This window comes from Calypte anna, chromosome 3 (assembly GCF_003957555.1).
Source record: "Calypte anna isolate BGI_N300 chromosome 3, bCalAnn1_v1.p, whole genome shotgun sequence".
Classification (NCBI taxonomy): domain Eukaryota; kingdom Metazoa; phylum Chordata; class Aves; order Apodiformes; family Trochilidae; genus Calypte; species Calypte anna.
In genome coordinates this window covers 62,086,299-62,106,912 of record NC_044246.1, presented here as the reverse complement: position 1 = coordinate 62,106,912, position 20,614 = coordinate 62,086,299, and the positions used below count along the sequence as shown (strand labels likewise).

The 20,614-nt window shown below is 40.8% G+C and overlaps 1 protein-coding gene across 1 annotated transcript in view; it reads right to left on the bottom strand.

The window, feature by feature from the left end:
* THEMIS (thymocyte selection associated) overlaps nt 1-10,989 on the bottom strand; it is a 75,637-nt gene extending 64,648 nt beyond the window's left edge. Inside the window, exon 1 of the mRNA XM_030448126.1 lies at nt 10,899-10,989. Within this exon, the coding sequence (XP_030303986.1) occupies nt 10,899-10,989 (91 nt within the window). The remainder of the gene's footprint in view (nt 1-10,898) is intronic.
* Between the last annotated feature and the right edge of the window lie 9,625 nt (nt 10,990-20,614).

Below are 20,614 nucleotides of genomic sequence, written 5' to 3'. Positions count from 1 at the left end.
CTCCCCATCCCACTGCAGGGGGTTGGGGTGGAGATGAAAGAAGCAAGCAAGCAGCTGTGTGGGGCTTAATTGCCAGCTGGGGTTAAACTATAACAATATGTAGATAGATATCTACCTAAATGACTATTTTCACGGGCAGCTCCTAGGACTTCAATTACCTTGTCCTTTATCATCTTCATCTGATAGAGACCAAGAGGTTATGAGGGTGAGAGGCTGGGATTTAAACGGAGACAGTGATTGCAGGAGCTGCATTTTTAACGATACCAGTATTAAAAAACAAAAACATTTAAAAAATGAAACATTGCCTGCCGTACAACAGATATATTTTGGGGATTGCAATTGCATATACAGTATTGATTGTAATTACATATTTGTCTGCAACTAGATTGCCTTAGCCCTGATTTTAGCCCCTGCTTGGCTGTTTGCCTGGAATAGGACAATGAAGATTACATTCAGAAAAGAAAAATGTTACTTGTGTGACTTGTCATCGAAGCATTTGCAGCAGATATTTGTGCTGATAAAAGGGAGGGGGAGGAACAGCATGGTGCTCAAAAGGGACAATAAAAATATTTTTTCTTTTAAAAGCCATAATAATTAGTTTTAAAACATTGTGATAATACCCTCTGTGTGACAATGTGATCCTGAAAGATTTTACTACAGCTGCGTCATGTGGATCCCCCCCCCAATATATTGAAAAATAAAATTAAAGTGGACCTTTTAGTGCATATTTGTTGCTTCAGCAACAGTAATTTTGTTTTTCCCATTCAAACCACAAAGAAAGTGTAAGACATTGAAAATGTAAATCAAGTAACCTTAAGGACTGAATCCTTTAGACTTCAGACAGATGTATGCAATATAATGCAAAAAAAAAAACATTTTAGCAGAACCCAGAATAAAGCAGCTTATTTAGAGTGATCAAACAGTGCCCCTGAAGGCTGTAATTAAGGAGCTTGTTGCCTTTGAAACCACCTTTTCTGGGTTGTTACTTTGTTCAATAAAAAACACATTTATATCCATTCATGAACTCATCACTAGTTTGACAATCCATATTAGCAACTGCTGTGATCACATCAAAGAAACCATAACAATTCGTTCAATATCTTTTTCCTCCATCTTTCCTAAAATGCTAAGCAGCTTCACCATCATCATCAACATGAACCTTTTATTTTATCTATTTTTCCTTATAGGGACAAGAAGAATCCCATTTTTTATTAAAAACAACAATATAAAACATAAAACAGTGAATGACTGAGATGGAGAATGTCATTCTTCATATGAGGACATATGACAGTACCATATGAAGGAAATATTTTATAATACAAGCTAGAACAGCAAATATCTCAGCAATGTGTCCCTTTTTATTCCCAGCAGCTTACACCCCACTTGGTGACTGCTGTCAGAGTGAATACTTCACTGATGCTGATGGGAATTATGGCTCAAAATCAGACCCATGACTAAACAGCAATAACACATCACCCATATGTAACTCCGTTTTGCTGAATGACTCTGGGCACTTCAGCAAGGAGAGCTAGGGAGAGAGATTCAAACAAGACAAAAGGTTGGAGTTGAAGTCCAGGCTGGCTGACTCCCAGTCTAAATGTCTGTCTTCTACAGGGTGTTGCTATGTACTCCCAAATATCCCCCAATTCTTCTTTTGCATTTATTAAAAAAAAAAAAAAAAAAAAAAAAGACCAAGCTTTTCTCCTAAAAACCAAATTACTCTGGAGGACAAATACTAGGCATTGACTCCCTAGCCCATGAACTTGAGTCCCTGAAGGAAAAAAAAAAAATCTCCCTTTCATCTCTCTGTAGCACCCACTGAATTCATTGCAGCTGGCAGGCTGAGTGCTCTTTGAAAGAAGATCCAAAGAACTGGGAACCTGGCTGTTTAGCAAGGAGATGAAAGATCTCCCTACATGTCCTGAAAGAAAAGAACTTTGTCCCAATGTCCTTTTCCCAGTACTCCTTTCTCCACTATTATGTTGTCATCAGTTGCCCATATGGGTGCTGTCTTGCCAGATCAGAGGTTTCAGGGGTTGGTGAAATGGTTTTGCTCTCACTTACAGGCATGCCCCCCCCGAGGCAGCCTTTCAGACAGAATTACAATAGCCTGCTTTCCCCTACCATGCAGCTCAGCTGAAATCACAACTTTATTAAGGCTGTTGCAGGCTCTCAAAATAATATGAAGGGCATAATGTATCTATAATTAGTGTCAATAAAAAGATATTATTTTTATGGGCATTATTTGAGGGTTAGCCCGTTCTTCCGAGTTTATTCTCTTTGGCAAGAACAGAGATCTGTTTTAAAGTTGTGAAGAAGAGTGTTTTGCTTAAAAACTTTGGTCATATTATACTTTGATTAGCAGTTGGGAAGAGCAAAAATTTCTGATGGAGAGAAGCTAGGTGTCTTTTTTTTCCAGAAAAATTCCTGCTGAGCATTGAAGATGCTAATCAGCATGCTGGATTTTCCCCATTAACCTCAAATAAACTAAGATCTTTTGGGGAAGATACAAGGAGGCTGAAAATCATATGTGCAATGGCAGGCAGAGAAGAAAGCATACCTAAGCTTTTCTCTCCAATTTCTCTCTCCAGCTCCAGGCTGTGAGAGTGGCTGCAAACAGTACAAAGCATCTGTATGATTTTTATCCACCCCTTCTTTCCTACATCCAGAAGTTGCACCCACTAAGAATGAGTGAGCCCAGCTCTCTCTTGCCCACATGGTGCTCCAGTGGCCTAGTTCTACCTGTGGTCATGAAGGCAAAGTGAATTTGTGTAGCAGATCCTCTGTTGAATGCCAGAGCAACTTAATGGCCTTTGTAACAGCTCTTCTCTCTTTAACATGTCCTAAAGTCTTTCGTCATTACTCTCTACAACTACCTCAAAGGAGGTGGTAGTGAGACAGATGATGGCCTCTTCTGTCTTGTGACCAGTGACAGGACAAGATGAAATGGATTAAAGCTCCACCAGAGAAGGCTCAGGTAAGATATTATGAAAAAAATTTCACAGAAAGAGTGGTGAAGCATTGGAACAGGTTGCCCAGGGAGGTGGTGATGGCAGCATCTCTGGAGGTGTTCAAAAGGGTAGATGAGGTGCTGCATTGGATGGTTACTGAACCATCCAATGGTTTAGTAACTATGAGTTGTCAGGTGGATGGGTGGACTTGATGATCTTAGAGGTCTTTTCCAGCCTTGATGATTCTATGATTCTAAGCTACAAAAATCTGCAGGTTTGGTCAGTCTGGGACATAAATCTCCCATGGAGTTCAGCTGTTCAATTGCTAAAAAGGTAAACTCCCTTCAAAAGGTTCTATGCAAAGAAGATATCTTGATCACACCTAACTAGCCTGCAGAGGGTCTGAATTTTCCAGCACAAAACTATCAAAAAACAAAAGAAGTAAGATTTATCTTTTGCCATATTAAGTCAAACTTTAAATGTCAAGTGCTTTAAGCCACTTCAATCATAATGGATTTTTTTTCAAAAATTACTTCTGCAGTTTCTGATTTATTCCCTTCCTGATAGGTTTATAGCCCTTCCCCCCACTTCCCTTTTTTAAAAATACTTTCTTCTCATTTATCTGGAGGGTTCATGCTCTGCATGTGGCAGCAGAGCTTTGTGTGTGCAGCACCTAGTATAATTGAAAGAATAAGTGCAAAACCAGCACCAAATGCAAGATTTTTGACTTTTTGTTTGCGTTTTCCCACACAGGTTGGAATTACTGCAGCAATGAACAGAGTGCCAAAGGATGCTTTTGAACAGCATTAGTCACTCTTCTAGCTGATTAAAATCTATTTAACTTATTCATTTTCTTTGCAGTGTTAATTACTTTGGTTTAGGGTGTGTTAAAATGTACACGTAACAGAAAAATCTGTGCTTTTTTGGACTGAGTTTAAGAAAGCTGCTTAAATTAAGTTGTGAGATCAGGCCAGAGTGTTGAGCACTTCACAGGTGAAACCCAGACCTGCAAACATGGTTAAGCATCTTCCCCTGCTGAGATAACAGCACGCTACTCCTTGTGCCATTACTGTGAGTCCCACAGACCTATCCAGAAACAATGAACCTGGACTAATGCCCTGTTTCCTCATGCATAAGTCTACAAGTACTGGAACCAAAAAATTCTTGAAAAAAAGCCCTGTAATACATCAAGAGAACATGGGCATGGGCTTGCGTATAACGAGCCATTTATCCCAGGATCTTCCCTCCCTCTCATATGTTATGTTTACCCCCTTATCTTCTTGGAGCCTGAGTTTGTGAAAATTACCTTGGTATTTTTACAGAATGGCAGGTTCGTGTGTGGGGAAAGAGCATTCCTGCCTCTGCAGACCTTCTCCTCACATCCCTGGAGGTCCAAGTACAACAACAGCCCGGTAGCCCTCTCCACTGCAGGAATCCAGCATGTCAAGGGCAGCTTCAAGAAGCCAAAGCAGGGGGTTGACCAAAGCAGGGGTGGAGACAAGGCAGGCAATCTGAATGTTCTGCCAACCTCCTGTGCCATGCACAGAAAAGCCTGAAGCTGAATGTCACGGGAAGCAAATCCCCACTAGAAGATCCTCAGAACAGCTTTGCCCCCAGTGCCAGTTACCGAGGGTCAGATTTTTCTCACTGTGTCTGGATGAGTCATCCCATTGAGGGCAGCAGCATGAATAAAATGAGCAATATTTGACCCATAAAAGTCAGGTTTTGTTCTCACATTGCATTCACTGATGGGCACTTTCCTTCTTGTTCAGAACAAAACACAGTTTTGAAGCAGCCTGCACAAGTGCAGGAGAGTTTCAGAGGTACAGATTCACGTAGGAAATTTACCAACATGCTCTGACTACTGACCACAAAAGAGAAACTATCTGTTACTAGGGCTCTTGCACATAACCGCTTAATCAAGAGGAAGGGAAACACCTGTGTTCAAGGGAAAAAACCTTTCCATTTTTACAGATAGGTCTGGGGTTTTATCACTGTATAAAATGAAAAAAAAAAATCAAATGCAAATACAGTACCACAGATTTCACCAATTTCATGTGTAATTCTCCCTTGGGCATGCACTCAACTTAGAGTTCACTCAATAAATGCACAGGTCATTTTTATTGACCTTCCACCTCTAAGAAATACAACCCTAATTACCTTCATCAAAGCTACCTATGGTTTAGCCTCCATTTAAATTGTCTTCTTGCTTTTTATAAGAAAAAGTGTCTTTATTAGTCCTGAAGTGGAAACTCATTTCTTTTATTCATATATATTAAAGACTACATATCCTAGCTTTCATCAGCTCACTGGCTTTTTACATTGATAAGGGAGCCATATTTGTTCCCTCTAGGTTGGCTTAAAAAAAGTGAAAAAATCATTCCATTTTACATTAATTTTTCCCACTCCTAGTATTGAGAGCAATTTCTTATCTAAATCAGGACTTGGTGCAAATGAGACTTGATATACATGGATTCCTCTTAATGGGGTTAACAGGCAAGTGGTTCCAGTGCTCTACTGATGTCCAGCAGAACCCATCACTCCCCTGAAAAGCTCACACAAATACAGGTTGCAAAGATGAAGTTTCCCAGTAACAGAAGCTGAAAGGGTGAAACTGAAACAGCAGAGAGGGTGAGCAGCTGTGGATACACAACCAGCAAAGGAGAGATGGGAGGAACTGTGATCCTAAGCACATCAGTGCTCTTTACCATTCCCCATAGAGTTTTTCAATGGAGCTATTCATGTTCACCTAGGAAAGATCAAATCCCAAAGGGTTTTGTTTGCCATTGCCCCTCAGGCATCTGTCAGAGAGCACCCACCCAGCGGGGGAATCCCCACCTGGCAGTACAAAGTATCTTTAACTCCCTTGGGTCTGCAAGGGCATTAACCAGGGGGATAGATGTAACAGCAGTGCTGCCTACTCTTACCTTTTTCTCCCTGTTTAGAGACTGGGCACTTTGCAGATGCCCAGGAAAGGGACCAGACTGGAACAACACATTTACAGCGTGCTGCCTCACTGCACATCCCAACTTGCAGAGGTGGAGGCTGGTGGCTTAGAGTTCCATCCTTTCCAGAGAAAGAGCTATGAGCATAAGCTTTCTTAATGCATTTCATGGATCTCTCATAAAAAGATGTCCTGGCACTGCAATTTACACAACACAGGTGCTGCGTTCAAACAGCTGAATGGCAGAGAGAAGCTACCAGCTTCTCCCTGTGCTCTGGCAAGTCCTAGTCCTTGGGATCCTAATCCCATTGCTGATGTGTGCATTTAGCTTTAGGGGAATAAAAAAATGGCATTGTGGGATTTCTATGTAGGCAGAGCAAAAATGGAAAGGCTGTGGGCAGGGAATATGGCTAGGGGCAAGAAACACCAACAGAAGAGGTGCCTTGAGCGATTCTACATTTTTCACAGTTAAAGTTTGACACATTTTACTGTCCTGCCACTAGTTAAATTAAGCCTGCAGAATATGAAATTAAATTATCCATAAAATAATTATATCAGTATTAAAACAGACATAATTTTTGCAACATAAAGATGAAAGCCAGTACTTGCATGCTATCTGTAAAAATCAGCTCTCATACAGTACTTAGCTCACTAAGCATCAATATTTACTGAAATGTTCAAAGACAGATAGTCAATCAATCAAATCACTTTCCAATAGAGTTTCAGTAGTTTAATTTTTTAATAACACATTTTAATTAGCTATTAAATTGTCAAGTACTTCAGCCTGCACTGTAGTTCCTTTCCAATCAGTGCTGATTACCAAGATATTTGTATCTGGCAAAGTTGCTCTCATTTTATAATCAGCCTTCCTATTCCCTTCAGAGATTCAACAGTCCAGTTTCTGCAGCAATGATATGATTGCAGCGTCCAAAACAGCTTCCCCAAAAGGCATCCCTGGGGTTTACAGAACCACCTTCTTCTTTTACCTGTGCTTCTGCTGACAAACCAGGGATGACAATAATTCTTCTACTTTTTATGGTCCTTTGAGTGCCGCCAAAACCACATCTTCTTGACTCTGCATAGAGCTGGATGGTCATAGGTGGTGCCTGCAGGGGCACAGACTATGATGCAGCCACACACTGCTGCAGGGAAAGGGGAGTGGGACTATGAAAGCACGGAGAAGCTTCTCAGACCTTGGCTGTCCTGCCTGAAGCAAACTGGGTGTGGCTTCAGTCAACCCCAGCATCCAGGGGTAGCACAAAACCACTGAAATCATCCCAGAGAAACCCTTCCCTCTACATCAAAACAGGAACAGAGAGGTGAGCAGGAAGACAGCTTCCTCAGAAAGGTGTCTAGGTCATAGGACTCAGTACCAACAGCAAAAGTTCAATTGTGAATAACTTGTCAGTGTGAAAGTATTCTGAATGGAAACTGGGTTTATAAAGTCTTGTCCATTTACAGTTTGGGGAGTTACAGTAAAATCCATCACAATTCCATTAATAGCAACAGGAACATTATTTTTATAAGCCAGTAGAGAGCCCAATGGTGGAGCAGGTGCACATAGTATATGTTTTCAACTTACTCTCCACAAAGAACTGCAGCAGGCAGGCTTGGGTATGAAAACAGACCTAGATTGCATCTGAGGTAGCAGGGGCATGAAGGCAGAATGGGATCTTTTAGAGATTTTTCCTGGCAAGCAGATTCCTGCTCTTTCCCTAAAGTTTGACCTTGCAGCCTCAAATAAAAATATCTCACCAAACAGAAAGAGATAAATCCATCCTTACAAAGACAGCAATTACAGGTACTGAAAACCTGTCAAGAACAGTAAGGCTAGTTTGCAGGTCCTGTATTTGTAAAATCATTTAGACTTAACTGCAGTGTGTGGAAAATGTAGCTTCTAGACAGAGTAAATGAAGAGGTTCATCCCCATAGCACACAGTCCATCACAGAAGACCAGAGAATGAATTATAGTCCATTGACTTCTCACCACATAGGTTTCTAGAGCTTTCTTTGGTTGGCTGCTACAGCTTTGATGTGACAGCTCTAATGGATTTAGTAGAGCATTATTTACTCCATTAGCCTTTCTATGTACCTCGTTAAACTGACATTAAGAAACCTTGCTCTTTTTTCTGGGGTTGTGAAGAGGAGAATATACATTGCATGTACATATGTACAAGTTCTTACACCAGGAAATTAATTATCCCTTGTGACTGATCAGTTTGAAACAACCCCATGTAATGCTTTAAAAGTAGAGCTTCTCCTTTACTATCTTCATGTTGTGCTGGGAATAGTTAAAGATTCTTATGAAATCCAACTCCATAAAACCACTGATCCAAGTGGGACTCAGCTGACCAGGCTGACTTTGCAGCCAGTTGGGAGCTGCTACAATCAGTGCACAAACGCTCTCTGATTTGGTCCCTGCAACCATAGCAATAAACCCATGTTCCCTGTCAATAGATCTGCCATTACTCGCAAAGTGATTGCTGGTGTATGCAGGTGGTAAGAGAAATCAAAAGGGTTGTTGCAGGGGGGGTGGGCAGAGGGATCTGCCTGAGGGAGGACTAAAGAATGGTTGTCCTAATGGAAAGTCAAAGTGCACAAAGTGGCCCACTCTCTTGCTAAGCAATATAACAGGAGTTACTTCAAACTCTCTCGGAAGCACTACTCTCACCTCAGAAAATATAAATCACAATCCAATCACAGAACAGTCTGCTCACCCCTGCTTGCCAGGTAGGGGAGCAAAATGTTCAGGAGACATCTGACATGGACAGAGAGCTCAGGGAAGGAAGGAGGGGAAGGGAAAGCCTGGCCTGACAACACCTTTTGTAGCCTTAGATTCTAGAAACCTGTTAGGCACATAGTATCTCAAACATTTCAAGTTTCCTCTGAAGCACGAAAGAAGTAGAGAGAGGAACCAACACAAGACTGCTAGAGGACATCAATGTTTCTAGGTACTTGTAAGTATTTTGGGAATATGCCCACTGCGGGAGGAAAAAGCCAAGTTACACATCTGTTAGCCTTGTTTGTTGTATAAGCAACAAACACCTGCATGAGTGTTCATGCTGCATATAGCCTGCTGGTGGAAACACATATGCATATGGATGAGAGGAAGCCAGTGGGAGCAGGGAGCAGGAAGAGATGGTGCTGCTGAAGACTGAGGAATCATCAGAGCAGCATGAGGGCTCTTGCTTTTATTGCAAACATTCACTGGTCTCTAGAGCACATAGAGACCCTCCCAAGGCTGTGCAGGCTCCTCTATTATAGACAATCACCAGCCTTTTCCTCTCACATGCAAGGACATTGCTGCAGAATGGTCTGTGGGCTAAGTCTGCACTATTTTTTTCTCCTCGTGTGGAAGGGTTAACAGTAAAAAGGAAGCAGAAGCTGAAATACCTGGGCTCCGAAGTGTACTGGTATGAGTTTTACCATCTGCTATCAGCAGGGTGCACACTGTAGGAACTAAGAGACCTACTGACAGCTGGGCTACCATAGTTTTACCACAGTATTTTGTGTATATATACATACATACATATATATATATATACACATATATACACACTCATATATACAACTTGTATTTATATCACCTCTGCTTCTTAGGTATGTGGAAAGAAACAAACATGGTGGTTACACCAAATCTGGGAGGTGATCTACCCATTTTTAACTTAAATTCCACTTTTCATCATTTAGGTAGTAGCCTCCTGGGTAAGAACATAATTCAGTTCAAGTTCTTGGACCAGTTTAAAATGTAAAACCTGAACAGCCTAGATGTCAGAGGTCAGAAAAGTCATATTTTCAAAAGTTTCAGGTAATTTTGGCCAAGTTTTTTACCCAGAATGCCTTTTTGTGTATCAGTATTATTCATGCATCCTAGGTAGTTTCCAGAGGAGCCAGGATGGGCAATGGGGTGAACATGGTCAGTACACTACCATCACAGCTTGATGATGTTCTTTCCCACTTTCTTTCCACCCTAAGGGACTATGGGAATCTCCCACTCTGACCACACACAGCTGATTATTGCAGCTCAGACTTCCCACAGCCACAGATAACAGCAGCCTTCCTCACTCCTAGTGCTATGGAGGAACAGAGGGACTTTTAGATTAACATGAAGACAGACACTGCAGATGCTGAAGCTGAAGGTATTTGCTTGCTTCAGCTCATTTCCCAAAGCCCTCTCTATTTTATTTAGTGTGACCTCTTCAAGTGACATTTTCCCTTGCAGTGACAGGGAGGTAACTTTCTTTTTTCTAGGCCCACACATGGGCTTGACATGGGTTTTTAATGGTCATTAAACAAAATTTATGCCTTGACCAAGTCCAGAACTCCCTCCAGTGCAAGTCATCCATCCTTCCACTGTGTTGTGTGCACAAGCAGAGCCCAGCACTAAAAACATAACAAAAAGAGCATCAGCAGGAAAACAGCAAAATATTACTCCTGTGATACTCCTTTTGGCTCCTAACTACCCCTTTGTATTGTTACTCCAGCCCAAGTGCCCCCAGATGCATGGCAGAACGAGAGGAAAACTTTCTGGTTCCTCATGGTCACCTTCCAAACTCCCTGGTTCTTTATTTTGGAGACAAAGAGCAACTCTCCATGCCATACACAAAAGAGCAGAGCTAGGTTTAATCAAATAACCTCTGTGAAGTGATTTGTAATTGCTGGATTGACAGCAATATGTGAGTGCAAAACAGATTCATGACTCATTCCAGTACTTTTCCAGGATACAAATGAGAACTAACTACAGGTCATTCTTTTTTGCCTCTCCGAAGACCAGATGCATACCATACCACAGACATCTCCAAAGCCATCAATCGTTACACTGATTCTTGAAAGGGAAAATTGCAACCAGTGGGAAACTGCTTGGAGAAAACTCTGCCAGCATCCTCTCACAGTGCCACATCACACTCCCCCCCGTCCCCCCTCTAACCCCATCCCAGCCCCAGGGAGGACCTGGTGTCAAAGATAGACATGCAAAGCCCTTCCAGACAGCACCCGATGCTCACCTTGGGTATAGATGCCTGACTGGATTTGGAGAACTCTGGGAAGGGTTCTTGGGTCCAGAGAATGAATGAATTTCTCCAGGGTGGATGCCATGGTCTGCAGCAAGGCAGCACGTGGGTTTGGCATGTAAAGACTTTCAAGGCAGCAACACTTGCAGCCTGGTGCATGCTGTACCCCACCAGCTACGTGGCTTCACACAGGGGGGAGGTTCTGCCATTTCCTCTCCTCTGTGGCTGCTTCCTCCCACAGCTGCAGCTGGAGTGGGGTGAGGTGGAGTGATGCTGAGCTGGTGGCTCTGCTTCCAAGCTGGGGTGCCCATACCCACAGAGTGTCTGTGCCAGTCTGGGAGAGGTGCAGGTGGTGCTGTGGGTACTGGCCTTCAGAAGGTGCAGGGGAGCTGCCAAAATACTCCATCTTGTCAGTGGTGGTTATTGACAGTGTGAAAAGAAGATACTGAATGTCAGTCCTCCTTCTTAAAGTGGGAAATAACATCATGTCTGGGTAGGATTTAGGGGGTTTTTTTTTGTTGTTTTTTCTTTTTCCTGGAGCATGGAGAAATAATTTGGTGGTTGTTCTCTTAAAAACCACAAAGAGCTTTTGGAAAAAAAAACAAAACCAAAAAACCCTTATTTTTCCCTGATGCTTTTTGCTGTCTTAAATATTGTATCTGGATTTAAGACATGCAATAGAATAAAATTTTTTTCATAATGTAAATGAACATTAAAACTCAATGTTGTTATGCAAAATGGCCAAGACGTTACCAGTGATTTGTGAGGATTTGATTCTGAGATGCTGCAGTTGGGAATGAGTTTGGGAATGAGGCTACCACCCAGCAATGTGAAAATCAGGCTGCTTTGAGGGCAAACCCCCAGCATTGGTCCCAATTCAGCTGTACTGAGTCTAAGCAAGGGCTGTTATTGTAGGAACAGTCCTCTGAAGAGTAAGACCACGTAGCAAATAAGTGGCAGACTCAGATCACCAGGAAAACTGAAGTGACTGCATTCATGTTCTCTCACACCACTTTCTTGTCTCCCTGAGGTGTCAGAGAAAGTAGGAAGCATAAAGCTGAGAAAAAAGGGTGAGCGAGATACCCAACTCTTCATTTTGAAAAAGCACAGTAACTGGCTTTCGTCTATATGTAATAATTCACAATATTGCTCACATTAAAAACCTCATATAAAACCCCATAATACTTATAGTAGGTACCCAGGCCTCTAAGGTGCCAGGCTACTGTGGGGTTGGAAGAATTTGTTAACTCAGTCTTAACAAATATTGCTCCAGAGAGTGCAAAACAGTTTCTGTAAGTTGGGGGCTCTGCAGGTGCAAAGCTCTTTGGTGCCAGTTGTTAACACTGCAAGTGCTGCAGGCAAGATGAATAACAGGATTTTGGGTCTGGAATTGACAGGTATTAGTAACAGCCAAACTAGAGAACATGCACAGCCAACCACTGGTCAAGGATTTTGACAGAAAAGATCACTCACCCACCCCTTCCAGCGGCACATACTTGAAATTTAGCAAGTATAATTGATCTGGGAGAGAGCTGGAGAAACCACATGCATTTAGGGGTAATCAAAAGACCCATATTGAAAAAGATGGTTCTTACAGGGCACAGAGCACTGAAATGTGTGAGTGGTTTCAGCTATTTCAGTGGGACATCTTTATATGGTTAAAAATTATGTGTGTAACTCTAGCAAATCAAAGCCAATTTTCTTGATGTACTGGCTTCCAAGGTTGAAAGGTATTGTGTCAGTACCAGCAGCTGGGCTTTGCCTGTCCTCATTGTTTTAGTTTATGGATAAAGAGCCCCTATAGCCATTTCTGTGGTTCCTGTACTCACGAGTATTTGGCTCTTCACTTTGTTAAGATTGCCAGGAACAACACCACAAAAAAACCCATTTAACATGAACTGCAAATGCACATAAAATTAATAACTGTTTTCAAAATCACTTGGATCCAACAACACATATGTACAAAAAGGCACAGATTTTGAACAAGAAAAATCAGCACAAAACCTACTTTATGTTGCTGAATCTAGCAGCCCAAGAGCATGGAAGAAGCAGCTGCAGCTCTGTGCTTCCAGGGCCAACCAGCAGCATGTTTTCCCAACAGGCATGGACGTGCACACACATGGATACAGCACCTACACAGAGAAATACAGTGCCAGCCATGCATAAGCACGTGCACATGCAGACACTTCCCCATTCCCTGTGACCCTATGGTCCTGCTCTAGCTGCTGGAATTAACCACCCCTGATGCTCATGGAGTTGAACAAAAAGACAGTTCAGGCTGTGGAAATGGAAATGCCTGGAAATGCCCTGGTCAGGGTACCTCTGGTGGTTATTCTGTGCTCTACTGTGTATGTAAAGACCAGCTTTTTATCACATTGCATTACAAAGCAAATTGTCTTAGCTGCAATGAAGGACATGAAGCTGCAGTCCAGATGCTGCCCATTGCTCACTTGCTATCAGAGCAGTCTCCATGTCTTCTAGAACCCAATCTGGTTAATAAGAAGCACTGACCTGTTCTCTCAAATACTCTGCAGGAGCTTCTTCCAGTTTGATGTGCAATACCAAGTGCAGAGAAAAATGATATACTGTCTCTAAACTATCCTTGATCCCTGAGTGGAAGATTATCACACCATCATCATGGACTGCTGGCAATAAGAGACCATTTTCGGGGGTTATCCTTTTGGAGATTAAATCCTCAGAAAGACCTTGACATGGAAAAATTCCTTTTGTTTCATTCAATTTTCAATATTGAATATAAAGACAAGATGCTGAATAATGCACGTATCCTGTACTGAGAGCAGGCTGTATGGCCAGGAAAACACTTTAGGGGAACATGCCTGAAAAGTAGAGGTTAGCTAACTCAAAAGAAGGGACAAATGGGCAAAACACAGAATTCTGAAAACTGTTTCCAAGAATATTTTTTTACCATGCTGATGAATAGTAATTTGTACTTGTTTGGTTTTGGGGTTCCCAAATGATATCAGTTTTGAGACTGTGAAGGTATGTGACTAATTTTTAAGCTCAGATCATTCTCCAGATAAAGGCAGCCATCAATTGAGCTGGTTCAGGGGAACCTTTAAAGTAACCCTGCAAATATGAAACCAGGTATTGTGTCTACAAGAAGACATGCCCTATTTATTAAGCTTATAAACACAAGGGAAACATATTTGATATTTGAGCTGGCAGAACTGCAGTTCCAAAGAAGGCAATGCTTTAGGGAAGCTGGGAACAACCAAGCCCTGGGAGAGCTTGTGAGTGAGGTTTACACTGAATGGTATTGAATCAAACAGGTGGTACTGCAGGAAGTTAATACCCTTATGTATTTTTTCTGGTGCAAGGTGGAAACTCCATCTGCCATTAAAAATAAAGTCAGACTAAGCTGTAGAGAATCCTCCCTGACACAGATGCACTGAGCTGTGAAATAACCTCCCAAGGGAACAAGTGGACACCTAGGATGTTTAGCCTTTGAATAAATTTAGAACTATAGGACACCATCAAGATTAATTCTGATAATGAAAGGGAGATAGGTCATCTATTCCTATAGGTGATCAGCTGTAATGTCACTCTTCATTTATAACTCAATAGCTAAGTCAGGTGGACAGTATTATACTCAAACTGCTCCAGAGGTGAATTCAGCATGAAGAGAAGCTGCAGAGACTTCAGCAGCTGAGATCTTTCTCTCCCAGTCAGCACTGGTTCTGGTAGGGTCACTCAAGTTTCATACAGCCCACCCAAGAAGCACTTGACCCTCAGCTGAGAACCAGGCTTTTTCGATGACTCTTGTGATGCAACTGGTGGTCTCAGAAGCTTGAACAAGCTGTCCCCATCATGAGCAAAAAAACCAACCCATAAAATATTACCCCTGGAGTGTGCCCCAAAGAGACAGGGACTGAACCAGCTAAAGACCAAATTGAAACAATACTGTGAATTGTTGTAACATGAATTATGAGATGATGGATAGATGTTTGTGTAAAAGCTTTTACTACTGCTCTTCTATGTGTAGCTGGATGGGATCAACTGCCCAGTAAAGCCAAAATGATCACCTATTAGCCAGTGAAATCATTCCTTCCAAAGAAACCTAGCTTTGGTACCTTACCATCTATATTAATTACCCTCCAGCACCCACAATTGTTTTTGACTTCACCTGAAAATAAGAAGAACTCATTGCATGGCACATTACAGTGACCTTATAAAGATAGGCATTTTTAACATTCCTACTTCCATGGGTAGCCTATGCTCATACTTCCCCTACAATGAATCATTTTGGGTAGAGGACTTTTTAATCCTGCAGGCAAAGGCATAGCAAGATCCTGCTGTAATTTAAAATCAGGGGCCGTGTTAAAAAGCAAGGACGATTACCCACTGAAATTTATACTACTTCACCATCAGCTGAAGCTGAAGATAAAGATTAAGTCTGCCCTTCTAAAGATAGTTCCTTGCTCTGCTCCAAGTCTTTGAAGCTAGGACGAAAATATTTGGGTTGAAAATCCTAACACCTTCACAAAGCAGGCAGTCACCTCAATGAATTCTGATGTCTCCTGGCTTTAAAATCTTGGAAAATGTTAATACCCTGTGTTTGTACTGTGAACTTTCCTTTATGTTTTCAGGAAATATGTTTGGGGTTCTTTAAGATTTCCTTACAGCTTGGCAAAGAAATCTCAGACCTGCTCTTCATATGAAATTTAAATGGCTTAGCAGGTGTGAACAAAAGGCTGTTAGTAAAAGCTCCTGAGCCCAGAGGGTTGTTTGCCAGTGTTTGACTCCAGCAAACAGTCTATTGAAGAACCAGAATTCCCCAGTGCTTTTAAAAGAAGTGAAGAGCATGTGCACACATTATGTTTTGAAAAACAGTAAGTTTTTTGGCTGGCTCTTTCTATGAACTGAACAATAATAACCTGTGGGCATTTTCTACATTTTATTGAGTAATTGTGCACCTACTGGAATCAGAAAGGTCTTTCTACTGATTTTCAGAGGGTTTGGAGTAGATTATTTGTAAGGAACTTACAGCTATCTGTTGATTGTGGTGTGCCATAGAAACAACTTGCTGATAATTGCATTTTACCTTACAATCTTGCAAAGAATAGTGACATGCATTTTTTCAAAGTTTCTCCAACAAAGAGTAATAGCTTTACATACATCAGTCAACAAATATATCTCCTGAACTCTCTCTCCAGCTGTCAGCAAGAGTGACTAGCATCATGAGCTTAATATATACAGTTAAAGTTTCTGTGTATGAACTGGAAAATGAAAACCCTGAAAAGCAGGCAGCTCTATTAATATTTTGTTCAGCCAGAGAAAACAAGGCCACAAACTGAGATTTCTAAGCTCTGCACTAGTATAGACTCAAAAAATTCCCCCTTCTATTGACAGATATCAATTAATGCTACCTGCAAGTGTTTAATACTGTAGGAGTTTTGGGCCTTTCCAGTTCAAAGAAGTTGTCAAAATGGGTGTTTATACAAATCAGGCCATCCAAGTGATCCCCAGCTAGTGTTGCCACTGTTTATTTAGAACGACAGAATGTGAATTCAGTATTCCCATGGAAATATTAATATTTTACATGGCGTCATACCAGCAAATCTACCCAGGCACTTTACTGACTCTCACTGTTCCAATAGCTAAGCAAATATTAAGCATTTTTAGTCCCTATCTTCCATATTCATTTTGGGGTATCATTTTATCACAGTATACCCATAGCAGAGAACTTACAACTTACCCAGGGCTTCATGGAAAATCTATGGCAGAGCTACAGCTTCTGTCGAGATTTCCAACACATGACCTGAGGACTCTCACTACAGAACCATTTTTCCTACTCTTTTTAAAAGAAAAAAAACAAAATGAAAAAGTCAAACCCAACTACCTCTGCAGATTTCATCAAATATCTGTTTCTGTGGGTTGTTGGTTTTTTTTTTTTTCCCAGGCAGAAAGGAGGGACTTAGGGAAAAAAAAAAAAAGACATCCCACTGTTTTATGGAGAAGTAGAAGTCCATTAAAGATTTACTTTGGGAGTAAAAATTACTTGAGATATCTTTAAATTACAAAAAGTGTTTTGAAATGTGTTTGGCATATCTTCAATGCATTTTTGACAGCTGGAGACATGTTGGAGAATTTTTTGAATTAATTTTAAACATCACTCTCTCTCTCTTTGTGATTTCTGGAGCAGAGATGTGCTGTAATTTATTTTTAAAGAGGCAATGTACGTTTCTAGATGCTCTTAAAGGAATCCAAAATAATTTTTTTGAACCCTGCCACTGTTCAAAGAAAAGGACATTGAATTAATTTAAATATATTTGTTAAAGATTGATTCCCCCAATGGAATTTACACACCTACTTTCACTAATTATTACTGAAGTTTCACCTATCAACTGACAATTTCTACAGAAGGAAAGCAAAACAATTTGACTTTCCCTGACAGCAAAGAGCTTTAACACAACTGGAATGAAAAGTGGCATCTCACACTCCTTACCTCTCTCCTGTCTACATTACCAGAAGAAAGACCACTAATGAGCCTTTTTTATGCAAGCATTAGAACCCAGAATTTAGTCTAAGCAGCTGGGAAAAGAAATCAACAAAACATATATTTAATAATAGTTACTTTGAATGTTTTGTCATCCTCAATATTTATCTTAAATGACAGACCTGTTGTCTGACTTTCAATTTAATGATAAAGCGGTGCCACTGAATAAGTTTGCCTGTTTTTTATTGGAACTGAAAACTCAGCCCTCATTGCAAAATACATACAAAAACTAGCATTCCTTTTATTAAATTGTTCTTTTGGTTTTTTTAACCATTAATGGGAAATTTCTCAGAAAGGTACACAGGAATGTAGTCTGTCAAGTACACAATTCTATTGGCCTGATTTCAGAAGCAGCTTCAGGTAGTTGGAGAGCAAACTTAATTGCAATTACTTCCATTCTGTGTCTGCAGCTGAATCTAAAAGCAAATTGTTTCTGCAGGAAAACTGGGTTTCATGGAAGAATAAAGGCTCCATATAAAATGCAGTTAACACGTGCCAGCATATCAGTCAAATTGACTCTATTTTCCTACTGATTTCAAGGCACTGATATTACCCTGCTGCAAGGCATTTTGGTTATCATTATTATTTTACTATATGAAAGGTTAGATGCATTTCCCCCTTAAGTCAACTGCATCTATGGCCTTATTTGAGGTGTTCCTTGTTTTTTCTTAAGGAGAAGCAATATAAATATTTCAGTAATTGGTGGACCTTTTTTTTTTTTTTTTTTTTTTTAATTTAAGTACACAGCTGAAAGGACTTGAAAAAGTTTAAGAAAGCTATAGAAAAACTTAGGTCTGACATAAAGGAGGACTAAAGGGTCATTTTCACTGGAATAGACAGTCAGAATTTTAGCCCATGGGAGAAAAAGGTGCCTAGAGAGTTCTCATACTGTCCTTGTGATTCCTCCTCCCCAGGGATAGGGAGGTTTGAGACAGGACCCATCAGCATTTTGTTACATGCATAGATACAGCTAGTGCTCTATTCCATGTTTGTGTTGTAGGGGGGGGTTATTATTTATCAGCCATAAACTTACTTGGTTTCAGGAAGATGTCTCAGTGCAATTAATTAGATAGTGGTTTTTAAATTAATGCAAAATCTGGTACATTTGACCATAAAAAAATCTGATAGGAAGGTAAACAATTTACATTTGCTTCATATCTAGCAAAGGTAAGCATCCCCCTCTTTCCCTCTTCCAGTCCCATTTCTCCCTTTCCAAGAGTAGACTGTTGTCTTTTCCACTGTGCCTGGTACCATCACTGTAAACAGGGTGGTCACCAAAAACCCTCAAATGTGCCTCAGTGGTAGCACATGTCCCATCCTCTACCACACACAAGAGAAATAGCTTGGATAATATCATTTTTGAGTCTTCACCATATTTTTGGTCGACTACAACAAACAGAAAGATCACTAAAAGCATACAGCACATTCCTCACTGTAAGAAGTTAAGCTTACTTTCCAGAAAAGTACTGGAAAACAAATGTATTTCCTTATCACATTGGTCAATAACCTCTCTTCTCAGCTGTGGAAGAGGAAAGAGCACAGGGGCACTTCTCCAGAAAAATCTGTAAAAAGACTTTAAAAAGGCATTTTTGTCAAAGAACCCATAGGTAGCATTTATTGTAACTTTTCTAGTGTGTATTTTAGTGCTTTCCTACTAAAATACTCAAATCAGAATCTTCACCATGTGTTTTCTTACCAATTTTTTTCTCTTTTTCCAAAGTCAAATCAATCTCATTACTTCTCATGCAGAGTGGAATCTTACCGACCAGCATATACTGCATCTAATTTTTCTTGTAGGAGCCCCCACAATATGGAACAAATGCTATGACCCAGCCAAAGCTTTCACCATATCCTTCTCCACAAACTTCATTTAAATCATCTAATACTTCAAAGAGTCCAAGGAAACATCCTGGGGCTCTCACTTTGGAGTTTAAGTCCTTCTGCCAGCATTTCATCTCTCTTTCAGTTTGCTGCATCTACATTTATTTGACATCCAAGAGCATTTGTGACCCTTGGGCATCTCCTTCAATGTGTTCCCAGCACATGTTCTCCTGGGTGAAGCATACAGTGCAGCAGTTGGACCTTTCTCCTTGCCATACTGCTGGAGACCCCAAGCCAGAGGGTGCTGAGAGCCTGGGGGACACTACAGCATCTTGGACCTTATGGTGCTGAGCACATAGCAAGATCTAACAAACAGCCAGCATGCATAGATAGCCACATTCTGAAAAATGGAAGTTTACAGTTCCCTTCATGTCTTTCTGAGGAAGGTATTTTTAAGTGTGCTTGTAGAATTATGTCAAATTAATGCAAACTGACTAGCCATGAGTAGAGGATCAAATGTTAAGTCTGCAAAGCCATCACTTCTACCAAAGTCCATTTTACAAACAACACGTTTTGCTTGTTTGTTTTTCCTGCATTCTGCTCTCTGCTCACCGACAAAACACACCAGCACACTATGGCTAAAGATAAGCTTGCCAAGGAAGATTTAATAAATCACATAAAAGAAGGTACTTTTAAAAAGGGGGAAATGTCCAGATCAAACACTCAAACTCTTCATAAAAAGCAAATGAAATAAAAGCAAAGCCAGCAGAGTTACAGCAAAACTAGGCCAAAGACTGAACAAAAATGCTGAAGAAAATTTTGCCAATTCCTGTTTTTTCATGCAGTTAAGGATGTTGTACAGTTTCCTAAACCTAGCAGATGGCTGCTTTAAGCCTGCCTACACTATGCACTTATCATGATGCTGCTCCCTGGGGTTGTTCTCTCTGCTTGGACAGTAGCAAAAAGAGCAATTGCAACTCAGGGTGACTCACCTGATTTTGGGTAGTTATTTTCTTCCCAGAACATTGTCTTTCTGGATTCTGTCCCTGTCCCATGTGTTCTAACCCAGCACCATGGCAAAAAGACAAGAGCATGCCTTACCCCTTCCATTTGAACACCAGCTATTGTAACATCATTGAAAGCTGGCTGTGGGAAAATTGATTTTTTCCACACTCCCTTAACTAGTTAATGTTTAAGTCATTTCAGAATCACTTCACAGTAGCACACTTCAGGAACTGACACAACAGACACTAGAGTACATACATCCAGACATTCCTATTTCCCTTCCCTTAACACCTAGGATCTTCTATTGAGTTACCCAGCCCCTCTCACATGTAATTGGGTTAATCTTCAAATCAAGCAAACCTAAACA